At 37.6% G+C, this 22,577-nt stretch overlaps 1 protein-coding gene and 1 long non-coding RNA gene across 2 annotated transcripts; one reads left to right on the top strand and one right to left on the bottom strand.

Annotated features, from left to right (window-relative positions):
- Window positions 1-11,623: 11,623 nt before the first annotated feature.
- Window positions 11,624-12,794, bottom strand: LOC128814447 (testis-specific serine/threonine-protein kinase 2-like). The gene has a single exon (XM_053990284.1). It carries the CDS (start codon window positions 12,671-12,673, stop codon window positions 11,699-11,701), a length of 975 nt encoding a protein of 324 aa, XP_053846259.1. The 5' UTR covers window positions 12,674-12,794; the 3' UTR covers window positions 11,624-11,698.
- A 107-nt stretch (window positions 12,795-12,901) lies between these two features.
- LOC128814523 (uncharacterized) lies at window positions 12,902-14,178 on the top strand. The gene is made up of 3 exons (XR_008439401.1): window positions 12,902-12,992; window positions 13,098-13,404; window positions 14,052-14,178. It is a non-coding gene; the product is annotated as an uncharacterized LOC128814523 (long non-coding RNA).
- Window positions 14,179-22,577: the final 8,399 nt, after the last annotated feature.

Raw genomic sequence — 22,577 nt, 5'->3', positions numbered from 1 at the left:
GTTCTGTGGATCAGACTTCTGCCTGATTGCAAGTCTTCAGGCGGTGGGGCTCTTGAAAATCAATATTAACAATATCTTCTGATAACAATCCTGAGAAAGACTAACACGAGTTCTCCAGTAATCCTTATTATTTTCTGGTCAAACAGAATCTATTTCCTTTCTCACTCTATTGAAAAGGTGCCTCTCTTTAAGGGTTAAGAATGGGTGAAACACCAGGGCATCTTTGAAGAGATTTTTCTTCCACATCTATCTTATGTGACTTCAGGACAAAATGATCTCCTATAAACTTTCTAATTTCAGTATCAAAATGAATGGCAGATTATACTAATCTCTCACTAACCATGCAGAGTAGAAAAGTCAATATTAGCCATACTACATCTGTCCTTTAAAAGGCAGTGGTTGTGTTTAACTTCTTGGTCTTAACGTGGTCCTGCAATGAATAACCTTGTATTATGTTTAACTCTGTCCTTAAGCAGAACCCACTGAAGCCAAGCAGAACACTTTTTATGATTTTAGAGTGTGTTGGATCTATCCATTATTTAAGTGTGGCCTTTTTATTGTTCTAAATCAATAAATCTGTTGCTCTGGCACACCTCCAAGTGCTACCCTTGAAACAGTTGCTTATTCACCTAACGGCCTCTTTATAGCAAACCACAAAGTTGCCAAATTGCTTTGGATTTGCTTTGCATTAATAAGTCCCAATTTTGTGAGTATAATAGATCTTTAAAATGAAACATGTCTTTCTGTCTGGCTGGTCCCACTCGGGGTTGCAGTCAGTGGCTGGATGTCCGAGTGGGGAGCAGTGGCAGGAGGTGACCTCAGAAGTCTGTGCTGGGCTGGCACTGTTGGACAGGGACAGTGGCATTGAGGGCACCCTCAGCAGGTTTGACAGCACTGAGGTGTGTGGAGTGACATTCTGGAGGGATAAGATTCCATCCCATAGGGACCCTGATGGGCTCGAGATGTGGGCTCATGGGAGCCTCATAGAGTTCCACAAGGCCAAGTGCAAAGTCCTGCGCCTGGGTCAGGGCAAGCCCAAGCACAAACACAGGCTGGGCAGAGAATGGTTTGAGAGGAGAAGGAGTCCTTCCCTGAGGAGAAGGACTTGGGGCTGCTGAGAGGTGAAAAGCTCACCTTGACCTGGTAATGTGCCCTTGCAGCCCAAACAGCCAAAGGTGCCCTGGGCTGCAACAAAAAGCAGCATTGGCAGCAGGTCCAGGGAAGTGATTCTGCCCCTCTTGACACCAGGAAAACTCAGAGCTGTGAAAGCTCTGAGATGAAGATAATTACCTGCTTCTTCCTGCTTCAGCTCTCAAAAGTAATTGCTGAAGAGCACTGGTACTTTTCAGTTGATTTTGAGCTTTGCAAATTATCTTGTTTGGATTTTTAATGCCTTGTGTACAGCTACATCAGCTTAAAGATTTCAAAAAAGACGATATCTACTTTTCCACTAGAAAGCGTATGACTTGTTCAGATAACTAACACTCTCTCTGGATTTTAAACCATACAAAGGGACATTAATACGCTTTATGAGGAGTACTTGTTCCTGGTAGAAACAGTATCTTGCTATATTTGAATTGAATGCTTACCAGCAGTTTTCTTTTGCCTCAGCTGTGAACTGGAACATCAGCTTAACTGAGAAAAATTGTACCTCCATGAGCAAATAATGGGAAACTCAATAGTGCCTGTGACTGGCTAGCTGGGGATTTCTACTTTCCAGGAACAAGTCTCTGAGTATTTCTAGATCTGTAGTAGTTTACAGCTGAATGGAAAGTTTGTTTCCTGGAAAACATTCAACAGGTACAGTGATAACAGCTCTTAATGCTTAGGAAAGATTTTTTTTTTTTTTTTGGGTAAATTCTGAAGTGTTCAGCTTATTAAAGCAGATTGTCTTACCCTTGTATTTAAAATGTTGTGCACTGCATTCATATTTATGGTAGCTTAAAGCTTTCATGGTAGTATTTTATTCCATGAATAGATTTTGGGTTTGAGGAAAAGCTGTCTGTTCAGCTAGTGAGTGCCTGTTCTGAGCTGTGGCCAGGTAAATAGTGACACATCTATCTGCGAAACTGTGCAGAACAGACCAAAGTGAGGACCTAAACAGGAGGAACAAAAACATCTCCTTTGGGATATAACTTCTGTAGTATTAATTCTTGCCATAGTCCAGTCCAGCATTGCTCAGGCACTCTGTTTCTAAAGCAATCACTTTGTAAATAAAATTTAAATGCAATTTTATTAGTGATTATTTTGAAGTGTGCTAGTTTAGTTCAGAATGTTTATGAACATTGCACTTCATTATGGGTTTGATCTTCCTCTTTCCTTGTATTTTTATAGGTGCACACATTAGACTATAAGAAGTCACCTCATGAAAAACCAGGTTGGAGTTTGGGTCAATGTGTGGAGCTCTACTCTTGCCAAGGTTTTTTGTGATTCCCATCAAATGCAAAACATAACTAGAGGATAGCAAACCAGAGGTGACTGCCATAAGCCATATAATTTCCTACTGCTGAAACTCCTGCTACTTATTACTATTTTACTGTCTTAGTGACATGATTTTATATGGAAAGCCCTTCTATTTCTTACATAGCTCTTATTAATCCAGTTGTTTTGGCTTCTGTGCCAGATGGATTTGTGGTGTAAAAGACATAATATGCTTACTCTTTTTAAATCTGTGAAGCTGAGCTGATTTTAGCAATTTTTTAAAAATGTGAACCCCAAATACCAGTTCACCTGCAAATGGTAATGTTATATGGATTGCTTCAGTGTAATTAATTTACGTGTGATTTTACTAAAATTATTGGGACGTTCTGCCATGTGCTGCAAGCAAAATGTTACACTCTCGGAGTTTAAAGTAAATGAGAGTCGATGGCTGTTGTAGTGTAAACTGTGATTTGTGTTTTTGTGACTTCATCTTAAGTGCCAATTCTCCATTTAAAGCAAAACAGCAAAAGTTACATGAACATCCAGCCCTTGGTCTGCAAACAGAGGTGACTTCACTTGCTCTGTTTACCTGAGAGAACATGGGGTTGATAGTATTTCCAAACACTGATGGACGGGTTTATGAGCAGATTTTGCAGGATTATCTGAAAGTGTACTTTGGCATTTCAGTTGCTGCAACACATTTCCTTGTTTCTGGCAATTTCACTAAAGAGGAAGAAGAATACTTGTGGTTAGAAAATCCAATCTTTACCTTATTTTCCCCTTTGTTGATACAGTAGTTTGTTAAAGCTAATCCAACTTGACACCACCTTGTGTCATATTTAATTACTCTCAAGCTTAGCATCAAATTTGAGCAAAGCCCCCAGGTTAAAATTCAGAAGAATTCAATTTTTTATGTTGCAAATAAATGTCAAGAGATTCTACAGGAGATCAGAATATGTTTGTAGTTGAGCACAACATAAGATTGTGCACCTTCATGTACCTAGATCATAGCTGTGCCTTAGATGTGAGTGTGGAGTGGGCTGGAAGGAGAGGGAGCTGCATCCAAAGCACTTGCCAGTGGAATATCAGACCTGGGAGGTATTCCTGGATATATCTTCAGCAGGAGAATGTGGCTCCAAATTGCTATTGCACCCCTGACAAATCCTCAAGGAAATGTCAGCTCCAATGCACTTGTCCCCATCTTTTTAACTGGGATTGGCAGGAGACAAAGGTTTTGTTTTAGAGTAGGTGTGGGCAGTCTAGACACACTTAATTAAATTCTAGATGCACATACTTGGTGCAATTCTAGAATGAATTTAATTTGCTACAATTTCTGGGGAAGTCTCAGTTGATAGAAGTTCACTAGCCTTGACTGTAGTGATTTTAGTAAAGACTGAGGTTAGGCTCTCTTTACGTGGCTGTTTCCCTTTCAAAAGCTGACCTGAGATGTGTGGCTATGCAAGGTGGTAATTTTGGGGCAATTTGAGGTTGCTTTGCATTACTTCCAAGTAGTTCAAATTCTGACTTCTCAGTATTTTCATTTATGAGATGATTATAAGCAGTTTATACAATGCCCACCCCCCTTTCAGGGCTACAGCTTCAACAGAACACAGAAACAGAGGCCAAAACTGCTGTTGCTTATGTAGAAAATGTGCTTTGACAACCATTAGATAAAATAAGGGAGAAGAAAGGCAGGCAGCTGTTACATATGAAATTAGCATGAATCCAATATAACTAGCCAAATTAACTGTAGCATTAGAAATGTTAATGTATTTTTGTTTTGTTGGTTTTTGCTTTTTTCTTTAAGGGGAGATTTGTGCCTTGACTGAAAAAAAAGGAAAAAAAAAAACCCCTAAGAACTGTGGCAACAAGTTTAATGGGGAAAAAGTAGTTTTGAATTTCTACAGGAATGCCCAGAAATTTCCTGCTAGATGCCTCCTAATTTCTACTTCTACATTGCTTTGGTTTTGCATTCATTAGTGGTGGTTTCTACAGAAATTACTGGCAATTATTACAGGATATTATTACAGGATGTGAAGTTTACAGCATGTAAGAAGATAAAACTGGTCTCACAGAAGGCAGCCTAATTAGAGTAGATCTTATCAAGACAGGAAACCTTTTCACTACAACCAAATTTTACTTAGGTTGGATTTTTTTTTTAGGTTGCTTGAGGCATCTTCACTCATGAATAAAAAAATTTATGCTATTGTTCAACAATATCAGGTTTGAGACCTCTGCTACAGTTCAGTGTAACAATATTAATATCTATTGTCAATACACTAAAAAATAGACTAAAAATGTTTCCATTTACATTCCATTCTATTTAATTTTGTGGTTCAATATTTCTCCTTGTAGGTTTCCATATGAATCCATTTAAGGGATAGAACACCTGCTGTAGTAAGTGCATGAGGGAAACCTTTGGTGATGAATCATACAACAGAAAAAGGAGGATAATGGGAGTCCCATCTGGCTGTGAAAAAGAAAGAACACTAGACACAAGAATAGAACATACTGTGAACTGTTCTTAAATATTTCTTTTAACAGTGAACAATATGGTGTATTCAACTTGTTATTGAGCAACTATTCATGAATTCTGTAATATTTCCCAGAAATGCAAAGTATGCTTTGGAGGGATGTAAAGTAATAAGAAGACAAAGGAGACAGTACTGTAGAACAGTCTTGGAGCTGTGGACTATGTCAGAACTGGCAGTAACGTGAAGTTAGCACAAGATTCAGACACTCCTAATTCTTTTGTATACATGGTGCTGTGGCTAGATAGGGAAAAAGCTAGTCTTAGAAAATATTATTTTGCTTTAAGTGTTGTTTTTTTTGTTTTTTTTTTTTTGTATCACTGCTTAGTTTAAAACATAATAGTCTAACAAAATCAAGATAAGATTTTGGCCTTTTTACTTTAACAAATTTGGAAAATAATGAACTAAATATTTCTTCCTCCTAGTAGGAAATATTTATTACTAAGAAAACCTACTTCTGAAATGCATTGAAGTATATAGAAGAAATAATTTCTGTAGTAGGCCAAACTAGATTTGCTTTGATGTAATATTTTCCTTTAAGGAAAATCATAAAAAGACTAATGTATACATATTCATTAAAAACCCTGGATATGTAGATCCTTGGTGGGTTGCTCATGCTTTAAGATAATCTAAAGCTCACATCTTTGCATCAGAAAAGCAGAAATTTTTCTCTGATTAACCGACACAATTTTCTTAAACTGCAGGTGAATATATTCTGGCAGGTACTTTGCTGGATTGATGAATCTGTGTTAAACTGCATTTAAAAAAATCACAGCTCTGAGCTGATTGCTGATGTTGAGCAGGACTGGTAGGGATAAACTATCAGAACAAGTTGATCCTGCAGAGCAAGCAAACCAGTCCCATTTTATTTACTTTTTCATCTTGGTATTGGTACAGTGAAAGTTAATAATTAAAGCATGAAGAAAATTCAGCTCATTTTTTTAAAGTTTGTGTATGTTGGACTATTTAGAATTTTATGTTATGCTAGGCAGAAGTGACTTGAAGTATACCTATGGCAAACTTTGAATAGCTTGATGTGTGTAACAAAAAGATCCTGTAGTAATCATATTTCAACTAGACATGGAAGTAGGATGCTTGAAATTGGTGGGGTTTCTTTGGTTTGGGCATTTTTGTGGTGTTTTGTTTTGCTTTCTCTTTTTAGTTAGATATCATCAAAGGCAGAAAAAAACAGACAGACAGTAGTAATAGTTCACTATATTCATGACTTTAGTGCTCCTGATTAAGATCACTTTTGTCACAGATTTGTGTTTCTCAGTGGCTTAGTCTGTATAACACATGTTCTTATTTTTAACAGTAACCAGGCACTCAGCACTTATAGGATCTGAGTACTTAATATGTTTTAAAAGTTCCATATGCATCCTGTGTTTCAGTTTCACTTTGTAAAGCTGAGATAATGTTATTCCTCTTCTTTACAAGGATATTGTGAGATAAATGCTTTAAATGTTGCAGTGTGCTTGGGACTGATGCTAATTTTAGGTGTCTAACACAGTCTAGTAAACTAAGTACCTAACGTGTCTAGATGGTCTCATCTGGCAGAAATTGTTTGGGTAAAACTTAGCATAATAGGAGTTATCGTTGTAAATAAGATGAAGGTTTGGGTGCTGATGTAAATGCCAATACCAACAACCCCAAATTACTTGAAGAATTTTGATTTTCGTCTATTAAAATTCATCATGAACAGTTTTTCAACAGTCAGGTTCTGAAAAATTAATTTTTGTTCTGGTTATGTCTTGTATTTTGAATAATCTTGTGATTTTTTTTTTCCATAGGACTGTTATGTGCTCAACAAGATTTGAGTGTTGTATTTATGTATTATGTATCTATGTATTTCTGTTCAGGTCAAAGGAATTAGGTTTCTGAGGCAGTAAATATCACCACTATTAAAGGCAGTCATTCATCCATTTACAAGCTGTCAAGTGGCATAACAGATAACTTGCCTTTTCTGTGTTAGGAGAATCAGCAAATGTTTATTCCCTCCAATGTTTATTCCCTCCAGTGCTGCTCTGTTAACCCCTTTCACCTGTTCCCTCTGCCCACTGCACCTTGCCCTGAATGGAGTGATGAACTTCCCTGGAGAGAGAAGAAGCAGTAAACCTTGTTAAGGTAAATCAGGAGTAAACAAAATCAACTTTAACAAGGTACACTTGACTATCTACTGCTTAAAGGACAAGGTCAGAAAAAGCTGCCCAGGAACACTCTCCCACTGAGTCATGAGGTCCAGGAAGGGCCCCCTTGCTTTCTAGACTCCTTCTCAGACTGCAGCTGGATCCAGTCCTAGTCTCAGGCTTGGCCAGTGGTTTATGTCCAAAGGAGTTTATGTTCACAGTCAATCCTCTGTATCACTCGGCTAAGATTTCAAAGGTTAGGACGCTATTGATCACTCCCTGAGGTTCTGGTGTGGCAAGGAACCTTTCAGCCTTGAGGGTAACCTTGAGAGTTGTCCCTGCTCAAGGGGAGCTCCTGGAGTGCAGCCACTGCCACGTGGGAGAGCTCAATGGGCCCTGGGCTGTCCAGTATTTATAATAAAATGATTGACTGATAGTGATATTTGCATAGTGGCAAGACGTCTGGGTCACCGTTCCAGACAGCCCTTGGCTGCCCTGCAGCCATCTGTCCCCAGAGTCCCCAGGAAGCTGGATGGAGGCACCAGAGCCCTGCTGGCTGTCAGGGCAGGGAGTGGGCAGCACACACCACACAACCAGCAAATTAAACTTGCAGCCTCTGGGGAAAATGCAATGATACTCCAGGAGAGGGAAGTGCTGTCCTGGACACTCTGTTCTCAGACAAATTGGTGTGTGCAGCATTTGCTGCGTGCAAATTCTGTGCAATTCCACCAAATCACACCTTTTGTACCACCACCAAAGTTATCCACTGGAGTTTTTGTGGTTCGAAGCACTTCTAATGGCTGTACTGAGACCATTGTGATCATGTTTAGAGGTTTTAGTTTGGAAGAGTATCTGTGTGAGCAAAAGAATTAATTCTCATTGAACTAAATGCCCTTGCAGGAATTGGGAAGAAATCTTACAAAATTTTATTGTGAAGTTGAGTATTGAAATATACTTCAATAAATATTATGCATGGTATTTCAAGTGATAGCACTGAGACTTTTTGACAAATTATAACTTTCTGAACCTTATTTTTTAATGGAATGTCCATGATGGTTCATATGGCTTTGAGTGCCATAGTAAGGAGCATAAATTGAGGCAGGTTCTCCTTTAAGAATCCAACCCCTCCAAATGAGTTTAAGTGATTTTTAGATAGAGAAAAAAAATATTAATATAATAGTTTCATTATCAGCATTCCAGTAAGTACTAGAAATAATTTTATTTTCAAACTAAATCTATGGAAATGAGCAAAGCTCATAAAATGAAGACATATTATTCATATTTAAAGTGAATTTCTTTAACAATTCTAAGGGCAAGCAAGATAAAATGTCTGAGTGAGTTTAATCTTTGATTTATTGAGGCAAATAAAATTAAGATTCTTTACATTACAATGTTAATACAGCCAAAATTTAAATAGTTATCTTAAATATTTATTATGACTGCTGTATCTGTTAGATAAAAGCCATTAATTTAAGTGCCAATGATATAAGATAAGAAAGTGTGGACACTTCTGGCTAAGGAAAAGATGATTCTAAAACTCACTTAATCACTTGTAATGTGTAGAGGAAAGTGCAAAGTAAATTTTGTTCTGGAATATTAGTGATTACAACAATCTCCAGTTTCATTCCCCAGTTCTAGGTGTGTGGTATTGATTCCTCTTGAAATCTGAGGAGATAGAAGCTGAGGGAACTGAGGAGCAGCTGAGTTAACTGGTTGTTTAGGCTGGAGAAAAGGAAAAGGAGGCTTGGGGACCCCACCACTCTCTACAAGTTCCTGGAAAGAGGCTTCAGTCAGGGGAGGGTCAGTGTTTCCTTCAGGTAACAAACAATGGGACAAGAGGAAGGTTGTGCCAGTGAAGGTTTAGACTGGATGTCAAGAAAAAGTTCTTCACTGAAAGGGTGCTCCAGCATTGGAACAGGCTGCCCAGGGACATGGTGGAATCACCATCCCTGGAAGTTTTCAAAAAATGCACAGATGAGGTGCTTCGGGACAGGGTTAGTGGTGGACCCAGCAGTGTTGATTTAATGGCTGGGCTGAAGATCTTAGAGGTCTTTTCCAGCCCTAGTAAATACATGATTCTATGACCTTTAGTTAAAGTAAACCCAGTGTCATTTTGACAGAGTTATAGCAGGACATATTTTATCTCATTTACTGCATTCAACTGAAATTATATTTTTTGTATGCTTAGTCTGTTTTGTTGTGATATTCACCAATACACTTCATAGGTCCTCTTTCTCTAGAAGCTTTTTAGGACTCATATACATTTGTTTTCAATGGCATGTCCTGTCTTAGTAAAAGGATTGGAATAAAACTGAATTCCCAAGTAAATCAGAATTGCGAAATTCATCCTTCTTAGATGCATGCCAGGTTCTCTTTATACAATTCACACAACAGAGTAGCTCATATATGTAATAAAATCATCTGGGAAGGCCTCCGGGTAAGAGATCTGTCCTGCCTTTTGATTTTGGCTGTGCACTTAGACATATTTTGGCCACAGACACACAGCTGGAAATAAGAATGTGCCTGAGCTGCCTGAACTTTAGCAGCATTGCCATGAATATGCATCACAGTGTGGAGGCTCATGATCCTGCCTAAGGAGCTGCCAGTACACCAGGAAGAGGTGCCACACCTCCTTTGTGGCACATACAGTGTGATCATTTCCAATCACATTGTTTACTCTTGTACTGGAGTCTGATAATGCAAAAGTGGCAAAATTAAAATAGAATAAGAATTTTTTTTCCATGGCTTCACCTTTTTTTACTACTGTGTTTTGGTCCCAGAGTAAATCAATGAAAGCAAAATAATAATAAGGTATATTTTAAAGCTTTCTACTGAACTGCTATCTCAAAGAATTCATAAGCTCCATTTTGTTTGTCCAAGTGTCCTTTTCAATGGCTGTGACTTCTAAATATGTGGCAGTTTAAATGTACCATGTTAATGTTCTCCTGCCATGAGCAATGAGTGTTAATTAGAGCTGGATCTGACTTTGTCTCTCCTTGGATTATTTAGGATAGTAAGAGCTCTGCTGAATGGCTGTTTGTACAATCCACCTTTTAATCCACTCTCTGAGGCAGAAGACTATTCAGAGTAAGGTTTATAATTAGTCCAGAGTGCATTTGATTTCTTAGCATCAAAAATAATCTCTTACATTATTAAGCAAAAAGGTTTTTTTCCCCAGAATAGATATAGTTGTCCACACTTACTAAATGGAAATAACAGTTTTAATTATGGTCAGTTTTTTTATTATTTGATGGCTTTGTCGATAGCAGTTTTTTATGTTTGATATTTTAGCATAATGTTTTGATTTTCTGTAAAGAGTAATGGGTGAAATAATGAATAAACATAATTTTTGTCTTGTCAAATTGTATGTTAGAGTAATTTTTGACACTTTGCTGCTTTTCAGTAGCACTTCAACTTTGCTTTCTCTCTGTTTTATAAGGAGTTAAACATAGTAGCCTGACCCTTTCTAAGCAATACTAAATTATGAGTAGGTCATAATTTGTGTGCATTCTCAGGTGTTGGATAAATACCCTCATAGATCAATAATTGGTCCAATGTCTCTGGCCAAGCAGACCCATGAAATTATATTTGTTTTGCTTTACTTTTAGTGACAGGCAATTATTTGAGTACCAAAGAATTGAGTAATAAACCTCCCAAAGTCTCCACTGGGATTGGATTTTACCCACATGGCATTTTTTGATGTTTTTCTGCAGGAAGTGGCTGGACTGTAAATGTGTGCTTGCATAACTTATCCAGATGAATCAATCCTATGGGGCCTAGAGTTAAATGTATTACACCAGTGGGACAGGAGACTTCTCATTTTGCAGGCTTTTAGAATGATCCTTGATTGGGACTACCTTGCAGGACTGTAATGCAAATAAAATAATTAACATTATTTTTTAAGTTTTAGGCTAAGCAACCATAGCATTGAAGGTATATGTTTTATTTTTTAATGTCTAACATAATATTTCTTGTTATAGAGAAAAAGAATCATGCATGTTTTGCTCAGCCAATAAGTTTCAGTTAAAAGGCAGCTGATGTTTGGATATGTGTTTTTTTAAAATTCCCTTGCTAATTAATGCTAATTAATGAAAACTCTTCCCCCATTCCTTTTGACTTTAAACCTATTATGGTACAGCTGATTTGTAATCCTTGTTAATTTTTAAGTATAGGGAAACGGTTTCCATTGCACATTTTTTTGTTGAAAGAATCAAATTTGAAAGAGAAAATCAGCCAAATTTTCATTCATAAGCAGTATGTCTAGGCAGATCCTAGAGTCTGATACTGAAATAGTTATAAATTGTTATAAAGTGCACCAGGTCTGATATTCAGATAGATTAAAAAAAATGGCATTGTATGGCTTGAAATACATTCCTCCTTCAAGTATTACATACCAGGTGCTCCTCTGCAGTTTGTTTACATGTTCTAAAGTTCCAAACTTCCCTCCCTCATTATTTCCCCCGTGTTTCACAGTCCTGACTTTGGCAGTGTTAAAGCTCCTCCTTCAAGAGCACTGTGCAGGAGCAGGGACACAATTGCCACATGGAATTTTAGACAGGTTCTCTTTAATGTGAGTTTAAACTAATGCTGTTCACAGGTTAGGCCAACGTTGTGACCATGTTAAAGGAAAGTATCCTTAAGAGAATCTGATTTCCTCCTCCACTCCTTACACTTACGCACAATGGGATTTGCCATACTGCTTTTTCTGGGGCTTTTCTTGCCAGAGGCTTTGGGGTCACCCCTTCCTGTGGATTGCAGACTGCGCATGGGTTTTGGGGTCTGCAGCCAGGGATGTCTCAAAACTTCATCTATGCACAGCCTCTGGGACATATCAGGGTGGAGCAAGTGGACAATGAGATTCTTGCAGTCTGTAGAGATATTTTTTGACTTCATGAAGTGAATCTTCCATTGTTTCTGAACCTGGAGCATTTCCCTGACGTTGGAACTGTCAAATGGCTGTGAAGCAAAAAGCATTGCATACAGGATAATGCCTAGGCTCCACATGTCCGAAATCCTGGGGTCACAAGGAATATGCTCGAGCAGTTCGGGGGCTGAGTACGCAAGAGACCCACAGAAGGTGCTGCTGAGAATGGTTTTTCCATTTCCATCCTGAGCCAGTGGTTTTGAAAAGCCAAAGTCTGACAGCTTGAAGTTAAGATCATTGTCAAGAAGGATGTTGTCACATTTCAGGTCCCTGTGGGCAAAGTCCAAGTCATGGCAATGCTTGATGGCAGAAGCCAACTGCTGGAACTTGCAGCGAGCGACGCTCTCTTCCATCGCACCCTGGCTGGTCAGGTAGTTCAGGAGGCTCCCCCTTTCCCCCAGCTCCATCACGATGTACACTTTCCCAAAGGATGTCTCAAAAATCTCATAGGTTTCGATGATTGAGGGGTGGTGCAGTCGCATCAAAGCCTCCATTTCCCTGGGGAGAAATTTTTCCAGGACATTCTGAGAAATTTTCTTCTTGTCAATGATCTTGATGGCCACTTTGCATTTCAGGCGGTGGCTGTAGGCAGCTTTCACTTTGCCATAGGAGCCTTCTCCAAGAGTGTCACCGAGGCTGTAGCCCTTCTTTTTAAGCACCACAGCATCCATCGTGGGAGATCTGCAGGGACCTGCCCCAGCGGGAGCTGCTCTGCATCCTGTGCTGGTGGGCTGTGCTCCACGCCTGATGGTGCTGCGGGGGCACTGCTGGGCTGGGTGTGTGGGCGGTTACGGGGTGATCTCATGAACAGTCACCCTGGAAGAATCTTTCTGTTATTTCATGGAACTACTCTGTGACATCATGGAGGCCAAAACCCAACATGGAGGCACTGGCTGCTCTGTGCTGTCATTGACGGTCGCCCCTGCACATTGCAATCAGAAAATGGAGACAATTTCTCAAAGATATGTTTCTCTTTTTAAGATGGTCAAAGTAGGAGAACCCTTTTTATATCTTAGTTTTGTAATGCTGTTTTTCAGTTGTGCTGCTGCTGTACATAATTAATACAATTTACTCGGCATTTTTGGTGGATTTTAGGAAAATAACAAAAACCACCTGAGGACTGAAACTTTGTGGAGCAGTGCACAGTGCATTCAAAAACCTTCCTTCCCCCCTCCCTCCCACTGGTGGTATGATGGATCCTAGTTTGTTAATAAGTGCTGTTTGTTGAGTTTCATTGCAGTAACAGCTGACCAGCCTGAGTCTTTCAGGAAGTACCAGGGAGTACCACCAGTTCAGTGTTTTATGTCAGTATTGTTATGAGACTACCAGAAGTCTGTTCCTTATTTCAAAAGAAAATAATTTTATGGAAATTCAAAATTGCCACTGCAGATAATCTCCCTGTGTATGTACCTTTTTTTCCTTGCTCTTAGTGATAGCAAAATTCGCAAGAAATTGTAGAGAAAAGTTAATTTGTATTATCCATGATAACATTGCGGGGTACAGCCACATAACCAGATTAAAGAATTGAAAATCACAGAAATCTGCAATCACTCTCAATAACAGCAATAACAGTAATAGTATTAGTAATAATAATAATAATTATTATTTTGTAGTTCTGTTCTTTAATATTAGTAAAACAGTCTGAGTTGCTTTCAAACTGATGGCATTCTTTTAAACTGAAGATTTTATTCTAGGTTCTCTAAGGTTACTATAAATATGAACAAACCAGAAAGTTGAACTGTATGTCTGGAATGATACTAGTTCTCAAGGGATTAAACCTGGGATTTTTTCCATGTTAAGTGGTGCATGTTCTTATTGTATCAAGTCTTTTGTTTTGAGTTTAAGGAGGATTTGCAGTGAATATTTAGCACATGCTGCTCTGCATATTTTTATTTTAATCTTTCAACAGCCACATGCAAGGGAAAATTTTTGGGGAAGGGGGAAAGAGGAACTCCCTGATGTTATTCTGGAGCAAATGTTCTTAAGGGCATGGAAATTTTCAAATTTTAGGTGTAGCTATTTAACATCATGTCTTTGTCTGTCCTGAAGGTGCAGCCAATATCTGAACTGTGAGAGGGAAGGCAATAACCATTGTGCTGACATTGGAAAGAACAAAGGAGAGGAAAAGTCCTTAAAATACACGCAAAAATGCATAAAGATTTACAGTGGACTATTACATGTGGTGGTTTCCAGGACATTAATTTAATTGGTTCTTTTCAGGTGTAAATAAAAATGTGGCCTTGTATTAAATGTTGGATAGCCTCATATCACCTACTCATGCTTAAAACCAGCCCAGCTTTTAGTGTGGATGGCTTATCTTCATGTCAGCCTGTTAATTCTTTAGGAAATCTGTTTTGCATCTAGACATTTTTATATTTGGTGCAAGGTACCCAAAATGTATCATGCATGCTCTGCCTGTTTGTGTATCTTCTTATAGTCTCTTTTATGAAATTTTTATAAAGGGATACAGAAAATTATTACTTATGGTGAAATTTTAAGCAGTGATTTCCACCAGGGCTGTGTGGCAGTATTACCAGAACACTACTACAATCTTTTCCTTCTCACAGTAATTTAAGGAAATGACCATGTTTTTGTGGGAATGCTCATATTTTTACTATTAATATAAATTAATTTATATTAATATAAATTAAAAATTGAGTGCCAAATCTGAGTGTATTGACCTATGCATAATTTTTTGAGTAATTGATGGCTGGTGTTGTCACAGGTAGTGGATCTGAAGAGTGGTAGGTATTTGCTCCCTGCTCTGTAAACCAGTCATAATGTCACCATGGAACCAATGGATTAAGAAAGAGGATCTATATTCAGCAAAGCAGTTAATTCCTTTAATGTTAATGTGGTTAAACTTAATCAAAATCTAAGTGAGAAGTCAGATCTGTTATCGGTGAAATACATTTTTGTCTCTGTTGGTGTTAATGTAAATTTTTCGTTAGCTAAAGCAGCTTATTGGTGTTTAATTAGAATTTTGATTAATACTTAGAATCATCAATATTAACAAATTTACCAAATTTATACAGATTTTTTTTTCTGGTGCACATCTGTGTCAGTTGTAATAAACTCAGGGCTTTAATGATGCAAATTAAATTTTCCAGTGAGAGAAATGCCCATATAGGCCAAGAATTAATTCTGAATCCAGAGGGGGAAGAGCAAACTATTAATTCATTACATCTGGCAGAAGCAATTCAGTAGTTTCCTCTCTAGTTACCTTAGTTATATTTGTTCTGAGAAAACAAAGGACACCAACCTTTCCTGTACATGTTGTGCACATGGAGTTGCTGGACTCCTCAAGTCTCAGACAGACCTGGTTGTCTGTTGTTTGCTTTATTTTTCTTGCTCTGCTGTCATCCCCTTTCACAAACCTCTAAGGTCAGGTGATGGAGAGAGCACTGAAATCCCCTCTGCATCAGTGTAATCCCAAGTGCAACCAGCAGTGTCTCAAAAATCAGGTGCTTAACCCTGGATCAGGGGTCAGTACTATAGGAACTGTGTGGCACACTGACTGTGGGGAGAACAGCTGGAAGGTAGAAACATTTTAAGCCCCAGATGAGTATTTCCTTGGATGCTAAATCTTCTGGCAAACAATTTTTTTAATAGTTGTACAGCACCATTTTATAAAAAAATGGGGTACCTGGAGCATATTTTTTTCTGGAATAGAATTCCTGATGAAAGGCAAGGGTCCAAACTGCTAGGACCTCACCTGCACAGAACCTTAAGCCCCCTTTTTAAAAAAAGTTTCTAGTTTCTTTTCCTTTTATTTTGCATCAGAAAAGTGCCTTTGAAGTATGCTGATAATACATTTTTCAAAATAATATTTGTGCTAGTTTTAGCTGGGATAGAGTAAATTTTCTTCATAGTAGCTGGTATGGGCCATAGTGGCTGGTATGTTTTGGGTTTCTGTTGATAATTCAGGGCTGTTTTTGTTATCATGAGCCAGCACTAACACTGAGCCAAGGTCCTTCCTGCTCCTCACCCACCAGCAAGAAGCTCCACAGGGAGCTGGGAGGGGACACAGCCAGGACAGCTGACCCCAGCTGACCCAGGGGATATCCCATAATATGGCACCATGCTCAGCATATAAATGTGGGGAGAAGCAGGAAGGGGGGACGTTTGGAGGGATGGTGTTTGTCTTCCCAAGTCACTGTTACAGGTGCTGGAGCCCTGCTGTCCTGGGGATGGCTGAGCACTGCCTGCCATGGGAAGTGGGGAATGAGTCCCTTGTTAAACTGCTTTATCCCAGCCCATGTGTTTTTTTACTTTTATTCACTTCCTAACCCACCAGAGTAAAGTGACTGAGTGGCTGTGTGGGGCTCAGTTACCATCTGGGGTTTAACCATGAGAGTGTTGAAAGCATTTTCCAGCCTTACCAGAATTAGGTATTGATTTTTTAGTATTTACGATTTCTTTTCACAGAGATTTCACAACACATTTGTCCTGGTTTTCTAATATGGAAGAATTATCACACAATAAATTTAATGGATTTTTTAGAGTATTGTCATGGGAAGTATTATGCTGGCATCAAATTCTTTCTTGGCAATTTCCTGGAATATTTTTCAATGTCTGAAGGAATTTTAAAATATGATTTATTTGTAGAAGATATCTCTAGAGATAAAAATTTCAGATTGACTTTTAATTCCAACCTTGCACCTGTGGGTTTTGGTTCCTAAAGTGCAAAATCTCATGTGCAAGTCCTAATGTGGAATTGTGTGGTCTGATTTCTCCATGGCTTTCTGTTCTCCTCTGTGGTTCGATGTTGTAGGAGAGCTGGAGTTGCTGATATCCATGTGGAAATGTTAACACCCTGGTGATGACAACTCTGCCAAAGCCATTTATCATATCTTGCCTAAATCTGACAAGAATGGGGAAACTGAAAAGCAAATTGCTAATCTTAGTGGGGGGAATGGGTTTTTTTGGTGATCCAAAGGTGAGTCTTGGGTCAGAATTAGGAGTGAGTTGAAATCCTTATATTTCATGTCCTTCTCTGCTGTGCAGAGTTGGATGTTATGGATGTATTTCTCTGGATTGACAAGAGTTTATATCCTAAGACCTACCAAAAGAATTTTCCACAATAAAAGTTCAGTGAATTAAGATTTCAGACACAAGCAAAAAGAAAAAAAAAAGAAAATTTTCAAGCAATTATTAAACATATTTGTGTTTTAGGTTTGTTGTTTATGGGTGTATGAACACTAGAAAAGTCCTTTTTTAAATTTCCTTAATATTTTGCTTATGAATACAGTTCTTTGAATAAATACATGCTGTGAATATCAAATGTGAAAATAGTCTAGGTTTCACAAGAATGTTGCATAAAACCAAAACGAGAACAGACTGTTTCTGGAAATAGTCAAAGGTATTGACCACTACTTGGGGAACATTTCCTTCAAAGTATGTAAGGGCATTTGTAGGCATTTAAATTGAAAATAAACAGTTTAATTAAAAATAAATCCCACATGCTGGATGAAGTACATGGTTGCTTGTGTGGCAGTGCTTTTAGGTTTATATTTTGTAGAGAATTTAAGAAATCCCACCTTACCTGTCATGAAATCCTTTTGTGTCAGTCAACCTACATGAGGAGATAAACAGATGGTATAACTGAGAGCACACAAAATGCTAGCTTAGGTAAAATGCACGCTGCTGATAACCCACTAAGCCTTCCTGGGTATGCTAATCCTAATTTATGTTAAATCGTAATTAAGACAGTTTTGTTTATTGCTTGTAGCCATGAGCACCTGGAAGACTGACTAATCCCATCCATGTGTTGGGAACAATCCATCTGCTATTGTTAACTCAGAATGCAGAAAAATTTGTATTTGTGAGTTGTTTTCGTTGGTGTTTTTTCAGGCATTTGTAGAGGCCCTTTTCCCCATCGTATCAGGAACTGGAACAGCAGAAGCATCCTAAATAAAATGGATGAAGGGATTTTTGGAGCAAGAGGCCTAAATCTACATAGGCTCACTGTGTTTCCAGCCAACCTTTAAATCAGAATATCTCTGATATACCCATGCAAAAACAGATTCACAGTTTCTGTTTTAGCTATGTTTCTGTTTGGTGTGGCACATATAATTAGGCACAACTGTCAGATTTTCAGGATTCTGAAGGGTTTTATTCAGGAAGCTATGGGTCATACTATTAAAGTGAAATGATAAGTGGTGGACAGAGGAAAAGGGGCAGGATAAACTGAATCTCAGGAGAATAATGTCATAGGAATGGGGAACACCTAAGCCCATTTGGTGCAAAATTTCATGTTTTCAGTTGCATCCTTTTTCTTATTATAGGCTAAACCTATGTTCTCACAAATGCTGCTGTACATGTCTAAGTACAGATTTTTGACCTGATATATGTATTCACACAATTACATCTATCATGGATTGTGCCCTCAGTTGACAAGAATTCTTTTCTGTTTCATGCATAGCATTTCTTCTTAAACTGTTGGTAGGAGAACCCAGGTCTATATAAAGTATTACTGTGAAAGATTTTTCCCTTTAGAAGAATTCCTGCTCTAGAAGTGTATTCATTCTAATGACTTCAAATCACCCAATTTAAAAAACATGCAGGAGTGGTAATGTTTTTCATCTTCCATTATTAAATCTTTGAGCTGTTTTGGGATTTCTTGTTCTTAAAAATTTCATTTTCTGCCTTGTCATTATGGAAAATATGCAAACCACTGCTAAGTGACAACTATATTCTCTGTACTATTTTGAAGTCAGCCCATGCAGAGACCACTTGCAGTGTAGAAATTTGGATCTAATTATCCATTCATTACATACTGAAAAGTATTCATTGGATGAATTTTTCATCAGGTTGTGTAAAACAGAAATAAAGAATTAAGGACTGAAGGTGAGCATGTTTGTACAAGGTGAGCATAGCTTGTACAAAATTCAAGTGTGAGTGCAACTGATTTGCAAAACCCTCTGATTCTTCTCACGTTTAACTCATGTCTTTGCAATTACATGAATTTTCTTGCCAATTACAATTAGAATTGATTTTTGTAAGAAAGCAAAATTAAAAATGAAAAATTTGCAGTGTACATACATTTCTTATAGAGCCTAAAATGAATTCCTTATCTGTAATAATTTCATGTGGATTCTTCTTATGGACAGCAGAGAGCAGCAGTGTGATGACCTGAATCAGAAGGAATAATGTTAAGGAATACTGAAACTATCTAACAAGTTAAATGTTTCCAAAAACCCCAATTATTGCCTTGATACCAGTGCAATTCTTTTTTGAGAGACTTTTGCAAAAGAAATTAGGAGATTGTTGGAAAAAAAAGACATTTCCAATAAAATAACTATTATGACAATAATTGTCAAACAAGATGTTTACATAGAGCAAAAATAGTGACAGCAGAGGGTAACTAATTAAGGGAAATGAAGGATTAATCTCTGAGCTGTGTTTAGAACTGTCAGAAATGATGATGTAGAGCGATAGAAAAACATTAGCTCACAGACTATAGTTTAAAGAAAAAATTTACTTGAATGTGTACTTAATAGTCTGAAGTTGGTAAACTCAATACCATGAATTTTTGGAAATCATTAATGGCGTCTACAGGTAATTTGCAAGTCAGTATTTTTGTTTGTCTTAGGAGTTCATGGGTGCAAATCAAACCACATTAAATCATTCAGGATTGAAGTCATTGTGTACAATAGGAAATATTGTTTCTAAGGACTTGAAAATAGTTTTATCATGTATCCCACTTCATCTGATATCTTAGCTCAAACCCCAAATTTGCAATTTTGGATTTTTTTACCAGTGACTGCGTTTTACCCTCCCTTATTTTCCACAGTAAAAATAGGATGTAGATTCTGGTGGGTAATGAGCAGATATAAATACCTATGAGTCAGATAAATTATGCTGGGTCCCTTCATTCCAGGGAAGCTGCTACCCTGAAGGATGCAAGCAGCTGCTGTTGCCCTGGTGATTGCTCCTTGGACTCTGGGTTGAACAAGCCTGCATTCCTTGCTTCTCCTCAGGTCTTTGCATTTTTGTAAACAGCTCCTGTGGACAAAGGCCACAAATTAAATGCAAAGAAATGAAACTGTAATCACAGAGCATGAATGTAATGTGTGGAAAATTGCATATGGTTTATAAGGAGTGTCACAGTGTTGATCACCTTAATATATAACTAAACATACATGTATGAAATCTCTGTCAAGTTGATCTGAGGGCCTGAGTTTGTGTCCCATCTGAGTCAGAAGAGACAGCAAGTGGAGTTTTCTGATGGTTGAGTTATTGAGGTGGCTATTGAAAACTTTTTTACCCATTTATTTTTTTTCCTGTCTCTCTTTGCTGCTTTAGACCCCAAGATCTGATCTGAACAGCACTGAATTAAAAATAAAAGCTGCTACGTTTCATAAGCAGCAGAGTATTTTTTTTCAGAGCTCTGTTCTGTTAACCATGAAATTTTTATTCTTTGATTTTTTTTTTTTTTTTGTATTTTTCCCTCATAATGAAACAGCCTTAATTTTGGAAACAGGTGGTCCTTTAGCTATTCAGTTATTTGTTTTCTTGAGTTTTTGTTTTACAAAGGTTTCGATAATGTAGACTATTCATAATGTCTTTGTGATCCTTATTTTTTGAGTTTTGTGTACTCCTCACAGTATGTTTCTAAGATTCTCCCCTTCTTCAGAAAGCCTTAACATTTCTTGAGCCTAAAATCATGACTGAAATTCTAGACTAAGCTGTTATGCAGCAAGTTGCTTTTCAAACAGATCTGATCCTGAAACTTTTTACTTTACTATTATGTAGTTTCATGCACTCATGCCAATTGTTTGAGCTTCTCTCTCCCTCAAATTAGCTGATAATACAGAAAATTTAAACCATGCGTAGAAAATCAATAATTAAATAATTTTGGCGCTACCTTCTTCACTCTCAATTCCTGCAATCACTGCATCAGCAGAGAATATTGAGCATAATCCTTTCAATGTATTGACCACATATGTCAACACCTGCTTCTGTCAGCTGTCAGAAGTCAGAATGACTTTTCTGATAGAGCTTTTCAGAAAATAAGAATTATTTACTCTTTTTATCTATTTGTAGATATGATTTGACTGTTTGAGTTCAGTAATTTAAGGTGAATAGCAGTGCAAGTTCTGAGCAGTTTGGTGTATGACACATTTTCTTTGTTCAAATTCTTGTTGACTGCATTAAGGGGAGAACAAATTGCTAATTGTACCTCAGTGATATAAATAACTCAATGTTCCAAAAACTACAACAGGATTTTCTTGCAAAGTGGGGTTTGGGGGATGTTGAATTTCTAGATAACATTAAAGTAATGTGGATAGTAGACAGATTTTCTTATTTCTCATTTCATTTTGTCCTTTCTCTAATTGCTTCTTGGACTTCTGTGCAGTTTAGTTCACTGATGAGTTATGTTTCTATGGAATAAAGGCCTATAGCTGTCAGTAGAAAGTCAGTGTTATGATTGCATATAATTGCTAGTATTATCAACTAGATTTTCTCAGTGTCTTTTCCTATGTTGTAGTCAAATGATTCCTGAGAGTGCTACCACTCACAACTTAGACCTGTTTGATTTTAGTTGCCAGAACTGCCATTTTTAACATTAAATCATAAGCTTCCAGATACCCAGAAGGAAGGAAGGATGACTCTAAATGTCACTTAAGAAAATGATGGGAAAAAAAATGAACTTCCATTATAACAGTGATTTATTACCTGTATTTCTGTACATCTTATATTTATTTGTAGTTGTAATTTTTCTTCCTAAATCAGAAACACAGAAAGAATCTAAGAAATGAGGGACAAAAAGGACCAAAAAAATTATTGGACAGTGTGTAGTAAAAATATCTTTTCTATTTTGTCACTGGTAATTTCTTTCTGATCAATGGCATATTCCTGGTCATCAAGTTCCCAAATTTTGTTTTATATTTTAACGTGTTGTTTGATTTTTCTTCAAACTCATCTTTGTGGTAGGTGTTAGCTAATTGGTTTTTAGCTTTGAAAGAGCAGAGCTCTTCTTCAGGAGACAGCTACCAATGTAGTTCTTCCATTTTGCACTACAAAGCTGTATGATGGTATTAAAAGTGTGGCAGGGAGCTGAGGCTGGGTCTGGTGTGACAGTGACCTTATTCTGACTTTTTCCTAGCAAGATTGAACCAGAGTTTATGATGAATTTTGGTACCGGGTTTTTGACACAGCAGTGTAAGTGCTCCAAAATCACTTTGGCATTTCCTAATGATCAAACAGCCTAGTTTGTGAATAAGTGATGCTGTGGTTCCTTGGAAATATTCACAATGTTGCATAAAAATGATAGAATAATTTTGTCAAAGACTGAATTAGTGGAAAAGCCTCTGTCTTGTCCCTGAAATGCAAGGGCTTCCTCATTTCTGTTGAGGTCTCACAGTGGAACTGTAATTTTGAGTAATCCAGAGAATACAGGGGAAGACAATGATTAAGAGAGGAATTGTGAAAATAACATAATAGAAGCCAAGCCAAGCTAATGAGGTTTTTATTAAGAGGTAAAGCTTATTGAACTTCTCCTGCCAGTTGGCTTTTGGATGATGATGATGATATTAATTATTGTGTTTGGCTATTGCAGGACTGGTTTTC

Source organism: Vidua macroura, chromosome 14, assembly GCF_024509145.1.
Source record: "Vidua macroura isolate BioBank_ID:100142 chromosome 14, ASM2450914v1, whole genome shotgun sequence".
NCBI classification, from domain to species: Eukaryota; Metazoa; Chordata; class Aves; order Passeriformes; family Viduidae; genus Vidua; species Vidua macroura.
This window is presented reverse-complemented; position numbering and strand designations above follow the sequence as displayed.